This window comes from Pipistrellus hanaki, assembly GCF_964339955.1.
Source record: "Pipistrellus hanaki genome assembly, chromosome: 2".
In the NCBI taxonomy this organism is placed as follows: Eukaryota; Metazoa; Chordata; class Mammalia; order Chiroptera; family Vespertilionidae; genus Pipistrellus; species Pipistrellus hanaki.
Window position 1 is genome coordinate 189,609,990 of NC_140504.1, and position 10,998 is coordinate 189,620,987.

The window sequence follows — 10,998 nt, forward strand, 5'->3', positions numbered from 1 at the left end:
GTTGCAGACACATCCCCAGTGGGGTGTGTGCAGGAGGCAGCTGGTCAATGTTTCTCTCATCATCAATGTTTCTAGCTCTCTACCCCTCTCCCTTCCTCTCTGTAAGAAAATCAATAAAATATATTAAAAGAAGAAAGAAAGAAAGAAAGAAAGGAAGGAAGGAAGGAAGGAAGGAAGGAAGGAAGGAAGGAAGGAAGGAAGGAAGGAAGGAAAGGAAGGAAGGAAAGGAAGGAAGGAAAGGAAGGAAGGAAGGAAGGAAGGAAGGAAGGAAGGAAGGAAGGAAGGAAAGAAAGAAAGAAAGAAAGAAAGAAAGAAAGAAAGAAAGAAAGAAAGAAAGAAAGAAAGAAAGAAAGAAAGAGCAGCAACAGCGGCACCCAAAGCCCTCCTGTCACCTGTCTAGTCCCCACCCCTCAGCTGGGAACCCTGTGCTGACTTGGAAAAACGCAATTCAGTTTGGCTGTGTTGGAAGGTCATATGCACAGAGTCTGTACTCTTTGGGGTCAGCCTATTGGGCCAGCATGAGGTGTGTGAGGTTTTTCCATGTTGCTGTGTGTAGTTTCGGGTCTTGTTATCCCCAAGCAGCTCTGCCTCAACAGATCCATTCTGCTGTAGGCAGGCACTTGGGGGCTAGGCACTCTGGGTGTTTACACCGCTTGCTTTGGTTCTGCCCTGGTGCAGCTGTAGGAAAGTGGGTCCCTCTCCCCCAGAGGCAGCTCAGCTCTCTCCCTCCCTTCTCTCTTCCTGCTGGAAGCCCCCGGGGAAGCCCAGCTTTCACTTCCTCATGTCCTGCAAACCTCCAGTAAGTCTGAGCTTCGTCTCTAACATCGTCTGGCAATTCATCTCAGATAGAGTCCAGGCACGCGACCATCCTGGTACATGGCGCTTCGCAGGGAGAAATGAGTCGAGGGGAGGTCCTGGCTCCTGGCTGAGAGGACGTGGGGTCACCCATGGGGTATCCCTTGGGAGATGGGGGTCCTCTTTCTTTTCAGCAGTGAGGTTGGGGACAATAGACTTGCAGGTTCTGCCAGCTCTTCTCATGCCCACCTCCATCTATACCAGGAGAGCAGGAAAGTCACAACAGAGCCCTGGGTACAATGGCTCGTCTGTGAAAGGGGGGTTAGGGCAGACACCACGTGCATTTACTATGTGGGATCACTTAGAACAGGGCCTGGTAAGGGAAGCTCCTGGCAGACCTATGTTGTAACCCAAACTCTGCCTCGTACCTGCTTGTGACCTTGTGTACGTTTCTGAGCTCATCTCTCACCTGTAAAACGGATGCAACAGTATCTCCGTTGTGGTGTGGACGAGAAAAATCACATAACAAGCCCATGCCTGATGCCCAGTAGAGGATCCACAAATGGTAACCCTTCTTCATCGAATAAGCACTCCAGCACCTAAGCCCCTCCTGATGTTTTGCACCCACCACCTGGAGGTCTTGGTGCATTATCAAGTGTTTTTCCTGCTGTTCCCACAGATGTGAAAACCCACAGACTTGCTGACAAGTCTCAAGAAACCACCAGGCCCGATGAATACGCACTTGCTGCCCATGGAGGCAGATGCTGTGGTTCTGAATTTCTACAGATTTCAGAGAAAGGAAGAGGCTTAAAAACATTTCCATCATCTGACCAAGCAATTTCACTTCTGGAAATCTACTGGAAAGAAACCACCCTTGCCCAGCTGGTGTGGCTCAGTAGCTGAGCATTGACCTATGAACCAGGAGGTCACGGTTCAATTCCCGGTCAGTGCACATGCCCAGGTTTCAGGTTCCATCCCCAGTAGGGAGGCATGCAAGAGGCAACCAATCATGACTCTCATTATTGATGTTCCTATCTCCCCTTCTCCCTCCTATCTGAAATCAATATATAGAAACCACCCTTTAAAAATAGACAAAGTTTTATTATAGTGTGATCTACAATAATGAGCAGTGGTCATCTTAAGTCATAATGAGGGGAAAAATCAATCAATAGAAACAGACCCAGAAATGACCCCGATGATGGCATTAGTAGATACCAACATTAAGACAGTTATTTTAACTATATTCTCCTCTGCATAAAAAGATAGAGGAGAGCTTGTGCATATTAAGTAGAAATACCAAAGATATAAGAAGAACCATATTAAATTTCTAGAGAAAAATACACTGTCTGAGATGAAAGATAGAGTAGATAGGATTAACAGCAGATTAGACAATGCAGAGGAAAAGATTATCTCTATATATAAAAGGCTAATATGCAAAGAGTCCCCTCAGGAGTTTGACCCGGAGACCAGGAGACCGGGAGTTCAATCGCTCGCTGTGATGTGCGCTGACCACCAAGGGTGGCACAGAAAAAAGGAAGACCCCAGTAGGCAGCTGGAAAGCCCCAATCAGCCCTGATTGCCAGCCAGGCCTAGGGACCCTACCCATGCACAAATTTCGTGCACCGGGCCTCTAGTTCTATTATAAGCAGGGATGATGTGGCTGATGAAGATGGTGATGAAGGGAGTAACCATAGCTAATATTTATTAAGTTCTAGCTATGGACCAAGCCCTGTTCACATATTATCTTGTTTAATCCCCACAAGAAGGCTATGAAGTAGGTACTATCATCATCCCTATTGTACATGGAAGGAACAAAAGACTCATTGCTGAGCTCCTTGCTCCAGGCAAAGCAGCTGGAATCCAGGCAGTCTGGCTTTGGCTCCCACCCCTTCATCCTCTTCATCTCCACAAAACGCCATGTAACCCCTGTGTGGTTGCAGTACGGCATTCTCCCCATGGGCGAGGCTTGGTGCAGTGTGCTGAATGCTCCCTGAACCCCACAACAATCAGAGGAAAGAGGGACTGCTGTCCCCATATGGTCCCAGTCCTGCAAATGTGGAAACCAACGCTCATGGGAGTAAAGTGGTTTGCCCAGGGTCCCTCAGATAGTAAGAGAAGGAGCCAGAGTTTGAGTCAGGTCCCTCTGATCCCAAACCCAGCCATCCAGATGTGCCTTGGGGCCTCTGGAGGAGTCTGGGGGAAATGTTTTCTAGGCCCCTTTACAGCATCCATATCTAGGCAACTCTCCCACTAGGGAAAAGCTTTCTGGAATCAACAAAGCCTTCTGTTCCTGCCTACTTTTGCTCCTACCCCAAGGATACCAGCTCAGGAGAAGCTCTGGGAAGTAGCCACATGCTGTCAAGAGCCCAGATCTAGAAGACTGCTCGTAGGGTAAGGCCCATTGGCAAGAGTAGAAGGAATGACTGCTAAGCACACACAGGGGAGACATGTCGAAGAGTATGCCAGAGACACTTATTTTGCCTTCTGTTTCAAATTCTTTTCTCACACTTTAGGTGAGGGAGGCAAGGAACAAAGGAAAAACCAGATGTAGAAGAGAGCTGAGAGAGGGAACAGCTCCCAGCAGTGACTCTGGCTGGTGCACTTTTTGGGGTGAACTGGTTAGCTGGCAGCCAAAAAGTCAGCTTGGGCTCTGTGCCCTTGAACAGCCATCTCATGGGCATAGAAAAAAACAATTTCTGCTACCCATGGGCTCTCCATTAAACCTTGCAGGGCTACCCATGGAGCCTTTGTGGCAGACCATCCCTTCGTGGTGCCTCCGTGTGTCCTGCCATCAGCACCCCCCACCCTAGTGAGGCTGGATCCACACCATGGGTTCGTTAGGATCCCCATATGTGAGCTGGGCGGGCCTTCTGCAAGCTGTCGACTCATGTCAATGGCCTACGAATTGTGCGTGTGCTTTGACTCGGCAAGTGCACTTTAGGGATAGATCCCACAGCCACAGTTCTGGACATGAACTGAGATTTCGCCTCCGTGGTTTCTTTCACTGTAGCACTGTACACCCGAGAGCAGTAACCCGTATGGCCATCAATACGGGATTCATTCAATGAGTGGCCTCGCTGTCTCATGGAATACGAGGCTGCCTTTCAAATGTTTCTGCCGAAGAGTATTTAATGGCATAGAACTGTGTTCACATTCCATTGGTAAGTGAAAAGAAAGGCTACAAATAACAACTTTCTTGTTTGGTCAGGAAAAGTGTGGAGATATATATATATATATATATATATATATATATATATATATATATAGAGAGAGAGAGAGAGAGAGAGAGAGAGAGAGATAAAGAGCAATGGAACCAGAAGGACATACACCGAACCCGCAATGCTGCTTAATGAATCTGCAGGTAATTTTAAATTTCTTTTTATTGTTTATATTTTCAAATCTTCAACACGGAACATGTGCTACTTTTGCAATCAGAAAGTTTAAAATATGGGTGTCAAAAATAAAAATTAAAATTAAAAATTTTATTCCCCCTTGCCAGAAAAGAGGAAACAGAAGGAGCAGAGGTGGCCTCCATGAGAGCTAGAGCAGCAGGGGCAGGGGCAGGCTCAGCTGGTGGGGGAGGGGGTGCCTCTTATACAATATAAGGGGCTGCCTGCAAGAAGGACTTCCTGCAGCTGCTTCCCCTCCTCTGGGCCGGGATCATGGAACTCCCCCTGCTGTGCGTCCTGGTGGTGTTTGCTGGTGAGTGGGGACAGGAGCCACAGCTGGAAGGGGAAGGAGGGAGGGGGGTAGACCCATATCTTTTTCTAGACTGAGCTGCTGCTCTAATCCCCACCACCCTCAAGCCCCTTGCAAGAAGCCGTCAGCGGCTCCCAGTCCCTTAGAATGGTGGCTGTGGCCAGAGAGGCCTGGGTGGCCAAGCTGTGGCGCGCTTCTGGCCTGCCGTGAAGGTCAGAACCGAAGGTTCAGAATCCAGGGCCTGCCGAGCTGGCACCTTGTGGTACTTTGGACAAAATTACAGAAATGATCTCCTCACCTCACCTTGTTCCCTTCTGTCCTTTTAACCAATTAGTAACACTCATTTGCATAGAAACAGCACTCGGCATCCACGCTCATGATCTCCCTGGAACCCGGGAAGTGGCTTGTGTGGACTGTTGGTGGGAGGTGGGGCGATTTCTATTTGATCTTTAGCAGAAGATCAAATGTAAAAAAAAATAATGTGGCTGCGAGCAAATTGGCACCTCAAAATATGTGATTTTAGGAAGGATTCTTGGGTTTCTATCCAGGTCCTTCCACTTACCAGCTACTATGACTGGAACAAGTGACTGAGCCTCAGTCTGCTCCTCTCTAAACTGGGGATTAAAAATAGTATTCATTGTCGGTTTCTCAGTTTTCATAAATACACCACAATTATGTAAGACGATACCACACTAGAGGAAAGTGGGTGAGGGCTCTGAGAATTTTCTATATGATCTTTGCAACTTTATATCTAAGTTGACTTATTTTTTTAAAAAAAATAGTCTTTTTCTCATGGGGTAGATGGAGTCAATGAATTGCTACACGCAAAGGCTCATGGCAAGCATTCACTGTCACTATATTTTTTAATAGACATAGTGGTTGCTGTCATTTTATTATCCAAGGTCATGGGTCTTATTATCTGAGTGCACTAAGAGGTTGAAGTGGACACTCCAGGGACACCAAAGTGATGAACTGGGCCAGATAGAGCAGAGGTGCCAGCCCGGGGTGCACCGGCCTCTCCTTGTTGCTGGGCTCCTTGGCAGGTGTGACTCCAGCCCAGGGCGGGATTCTGAACCTGAACAAGATGGTCAGACAAGTGACCAGGAAGACAGCCATCACCTCCTATTGGCCCTACGGCTGTCACTGCGGACCTGGTGGAAGAGGCCGACCCCTGGATGCCACGGACTGGTAACCCTTCCCAGGCAGGCCCACGGGCGGCAATCCCTTCCTGCCCGCACCCCGGGACTCTCCTCTTTCCTCTCCGTCTATTTATTCAATCTGTGGATCCGTTTTGTACCATGTGCTAGGAGCTCTGCTAAGCTTCGACAGGGCCCCAAGGTTCATAATCCTGGAGCCTGCCTTCTAGAGGGTTCCCCAAAGTCTCTGAAGACCCTTTCCCCTTGCACACTCAACCCCTAATCTAATTAGAACACACACACACACACACACACACACACACACACACTCACACACACACACTGCCCACAGCCATTGCACGGTTTTTTTTTTTTTTTTAAAGGTCCCGCCTCCTTTTCCCATTATCTCATTATCTTCACCACAATCCTGGAAATCAGCCAGAGGAGAGATGTGAGCCTGGGCCAGGCCAGGTCACTTCCCTGACCCACACACTCACAGGCTGCATGAGCTCAGGCAGGTGGTGTTGCTTCCCTGAGTCCCAGTTGCCTCAGCTGTGACGTGAGGATCATCATAATACCCCTGTTGTGGGATGGTTGGGAAGATTAAGAGAGAATTTGTAGAAAAATCAGGTGCCTGGGTCCTAGGAAGCACTCTAAGTGTTAGCTAGCATGAGCATGCTGAAGACTAGACCCCTGGAGGCCTTGGCTCTTCCAAGGAGGGCTCGGGTTCTCCTCCGGGGCAGGGGCTGCCTGAGACCGAGCCAGCTAAGGACGGTGCAGTGCGTCTGTGCTCCCTACCCCACTTCCTGTCCTCTCCCTCCAGGTGCTGCCATGCTCACGACTGCTGCTATAGTCACCTGAAGCTCCACCATTGCCATTACTTCAGGGACCATTACAACTACACCTTTTCCAAGGAGGGCATCCAGTGCTGTGAGTGTCTGGACAGGGGTTTGGAGTTGAAGACTGAGGAAGGGAGTTCTGCTTTCACATGCTGTGCAATGATGCACAAGCTACTCAACCTCTCTGTTGCTCTCGCATAACCAGTGGCAATAGTGGGGCCGAGGAGGGGAGGCAGGAGTAAGGGTGGGAGTATGGAGAGGTCCAATGAGGGCTTTGGCCCCTTTAGGATCTGGAAGGCTGACAGACCTCTGCTTAGATCCCAGAGCCACCACTGACCAGCTGTGTAACCTTGAATGCCTTGCTCAACTTCTCTGAACCTCAGTATCTTCATCTGTGAACAGAGGACGAGAACAGTATTCTATTCTTCCCCATACCGTTAATCCGGGAACTAGAATGAAGGCAGACAGAATGAGCTCACAGATGCCTGCCACAGGACACGCTCAATAGATGACATGGGCTACTGATCTTGTTGTTTCTACTTCCATCATCACTGGTCCTCACAGCTGCCCAGCCGGGAGGCAGCCCCTCCCTGATGAGCTCCATTTTATAGACAAGGAGATGGAGTGAGGAAGTGTTTGCCTGGAGTCACACAGCTGCCAGGAGCAGGGCCTAGGTTGCATCCCAGGTCACTTGGCACCTGGGTCCATGCTTGAAGCAGGTGGCAGGTGCCAGGGCTGGGAATCAAATGGGCACATCACCACTGTCCCAGTTCACTGAGGGCTTAATAATAATAACAAGGACACGAATAGTGATAGCCAGCACTTATCAAGCACTTACTTGTGCTGAGTGCTTTGCCTTCTTACTTTCATTCTCACAACAGCTCCCGTGGCAGCACTTCTCATCATCGCCATTTTAGAGATAATGAAACTGAAGTACTGTGGTCCCTCCTGCCTCAGAGTCTTTGCACAGGCTGTTCCATCAGCCTGGAGCACGCCCCCTCCTCCAGCTGGCTTCCACAGAGAGAGATCCTTCTGACCTCAGCTCCAATGGCTCTGGTCCCCTGCTTTCTTGTCCTGTGACCCTGGCATTGTTTCTTACTCCCATAGAGCACAGTTTGATATTCCTTTCTGCGGTTCTCAAATACCTGCTGCCCCATGGGAATGTGAACTCAGAGGTCAGCTGTGTTCAGTCCTGCCTTGTCCCCCCACCACCCCCATCCACCCCACCCTAGGCTGGCCACATGACAGGTGCTCAAATGTTCATTGAATGAATGCATAAATAAATAGAGGCTCTCAGGGAGGTCTTGGTACATACCCAAGGTCAGGCAGCTAGAGTCCACATGTTATATCGTAAATCAGAAGATGCCTCGGTCTTACTCCCAGCTAAGGCAAATTTATTTGGAGTCCTGTTCATTTGCTAGCGCTAGCGGGCCCAGAGGAAAATCTTGCTTCTCAAATTCTGGGGCCCGATATGGTGGAAGTCTCCCCCCTTATTTATATGTTTTTCAGCTCTTTGTCTCCCAAATTTGGAATGAGACTTCTGGACCTTCTGAGAAAAAATCCTGTGTGCTGGGACAGGGCGGTGAGACCATTTCTCAAGGCCTGGCCTGGTGGCAGCACTGACAACTCAGTCTGGGGCACAGTTTATGGCCTCTCTGGAATGGGAGTGGTCTTATTTTTCCCTATTATTTAAGCAAGCAAATGTTTACAGAAGCCAGAACAGCAGGGTTAATTTTTAAATAGCAGTTTTTACCCAAGATGGAGGTTACTATGCTTCACAAGTAGCTGGGTGAGGACGGCACTGCCTTCCGAGGCTCCCTCCAGGGACCCTAGACCCAGCCCTGGCTCAGTCTCAGGAATGGACGGACACTGAGCCCCCCTCCTGCACCCCACAGCTGACAAAGGGAGCTGGTGTGAGCAGCAGCTGTGCGCCTGCGACAAGGAGGTGGCCTACTGCCTGAAGCGTCAGATGGGCACCTACCAGAAGAAGCTGCATTTCGCCCGTTTTTTCAGATCCCGCTGCAAGGGCCAAACTCCTCTGTGCTAGAAGAAGCCTGCCCAGCCGTCCCATGCTCCCTGCCCAGGTCCTTGCAAGTCCCTCGGGATTGCTGACACCCCTGTCCCAAGTAATAACTAACCCCCTGGAGCAGCCTGGCTCCCTTAACACACCCCCAGGGAGCTGGAGAGTCGGCCTCTCCTCCACCACCTGCCTTGCCTCTTGGACCTTCTGAAATAAATCTCCCAATAGCAGCTGTGTCCTTGGAGGGTGGATTGAGATCTTGGGAAAAGCCCAGGCCAGGGAGCTAGGGGGAAGGTGTTGGGGCCAAAGCAGCAGGTGTTGGAGCCGGGGCCTGGGGGCCGAGATGAGGCAGGTTCTCCCTGTTACTGCCACTCATCACCAGGCCTCCCTGCCCCAGGCTCACTCCTCTAATACACTGTCCACGCTGAAGCCCCAGCAGCCTCTCTAATGGGCAGCATCCATCTTTCTGTCCTTCTGACTCTACTCCGTAAACCTCTAGGCCCTCCATCACCCCAGGAAGGGCCCCTCGAAGGAGTTTGGGACCCACCCTGTCTGGCGCCGTGTCCCTCTCCCCACTAGGCATGAGGTCCTGGTGGGCGGGGTCCATGACTCACTGCATCCCTGGTACCCAACGCAGGGCCAAGAAGGGGCTCTGTAAATGCCTCTTGGGGGAAGGGCTGGACGAAGCTGGACGTGTCCTCCAGGACCCTCCTCCCCTGCCCCCAGGCCTCTGCTCAGGTGGGCTTTTGGCAGAAACGTTCCACCTGCCGTCTCCAGTGGCTAAGCCCTCCCCAGGCTCCTCGGGCTCCAAGGGTTGCTTCCTACAGAAGTCTCCCCTGGCTGATGCCTCCTGCTCCCAGGCCCCACTCCCTCCTCCGAGCTCTTTCTGGGTCTGCAATTTAACAAGCTGTATCCTGAATTGACTTATCACCGTCTGGACTTCTCTGATCTCTTCCAGCTAGACTGGAGCTCCCGGAGGACGGAGGCCATGTCTCTCACCTCTTTGTGTCCTTTGTTCCTCTATGTAATAGTGTTCCGTTCATGCTAACAGGTCAAATGGAGATTGTGGCAGATGTAAGTGCTCCGCTTCAGATCCCCTTCTGGCCCAGTTCACCTACTCCCAGCTAAGCCAGATGTTGGCTGTGACGTGTTCACATCTGCCTCTTAAGGCCTGACTGCGTCTGCTGCGAACTACCTTGCCTATCCCCCTTCCCTCCACATCACCCACCTCTAATCAATGCATAGGGAGTATAATACCCGGGAATGTATAATTTCCCACCCCGTCTGTGTGGGACCCCCTGGGTGGTACGGTGCATGCCCAGAGCTCCTCCTGGCACCAGGCTGAGGAGAGACTTCTGGAACCACCTTTTGCTTGCTTTGTCCACTGGCCTTTCCTGTTTCCTTTGTTCCCTTACAGGTTTCTCCTGAAAGAATCCCCTCAATAAATCCCCTGCCTGCCCAAGAACCCTCGTCTCAGGCTTGGCTTCTAGGGAAACTGAGTTTGGATGGATAGATGGATGGATGGATGGATGGATGGATGGATGGATGGATGATGGATAGATGATGAATGATGAATGATTGGATGGATGGATGGTAGATTGATGGATGGATGGATGGTGCATGGATGGATGGAAGGATGATTGATGGATAGCTTTTTCATATAAGGATCCACAATCTGTCACTCATGTGTAAGTAGCCATGTCTCCAGCAGCAGGACTGAGGCACCTGGAGCCACCCACAACCTCCAGCCTGTGGCACACAGATGAGAAGTAGTGGCCACAAAGTTTTCCTTCTATGTGAGGCTCAGAGCCTCATATGAGGCAGTATAATAGGAATGAGAACTATGGGTCCCAAGTTCAAGTTCTAGTTCTACCGCTGGCTAGCCATGTGACCTTCCAGGAGGGATCTTGCTTTCCTTGTGTGTGAAGTATAAATCAAATTAAGGAGAAAAATCAGATGAGGTTAATGTTTTCAACAGGATGAATGCCTGAGCTCTTAGCAGAGTTCATGACTCCTTTTTATTTATTTTTTGGTAACTCCTCTTTAAATGTTAGTTGCATTGTTGCTGTTGCTGTGGCTACTGGGTATAACCACATCTGCAGTCCCACCCTTCCCCCAAGCTACTAGCAAATCAGGAGGAGAATAGTTCATCAATGTTCCCCTCTTTCCACCCAACTCCTCTCTTCCTCTGTATGACTGTGCAGCTGTTCACTAGATCCTCATGCATGATGTCCACTTTGTCCAAGGTCTAGAGCTGGCGATTCCATGGTCCATCAGAGCTCCCATATTCCGGGCTCTGTGGCTTTGACAATGTCAATGTTGGCAGGAATGGGCATTTATCCCTCTTTTAAAATTGAACAACCTGATGCTCAGGATGGGGACAGGAACCTCCGGAGGTTCCACAACCAGCAAAAGGCAGAGCCAGGATGCCACCCAGCCCCTTCCCACTCTGCCCCCTTGCACCTCGCCCTGTTTATACTAATCAGGAAGCTTCCAGCAGAAAACGGTG

The 10,998-nt window shown here is 50.2% G+C and overlaps 1 protein-coding gene across 1 annotated transcript; it reads left to right on the top strand.

Moving 5' to 3' along the window:
- Positions 1 to 4,415: 4,415 nt before the first annotated feature.
- PLA2G2D (phospholipase A2 group IID) lies at positions 4,416 to 9,943 on the top strand. The gene is made up of 4 exons (XM_084875182.1): positions 4,416 to 4,497; positions 5,538 to 5,682; positions 6,454 to 6,560; positions 8,365 to 9,943. The coding sequence occupies exons 1-4, from the start codon at positions 4,458 to 4,460 to the stop codon at positions 8,514 to 8,516; spliced, it is 444 nt and encodes a 147-aa protein (XP_084731308.1). The 5' UTR covers positions 4,416 to 4,457; the 3' UTR covers positions 8,517 to 9,943.
- The last annotated feature ends 1,055 nt before the right edge of the window (positions 9,944 to 10,998 follow it).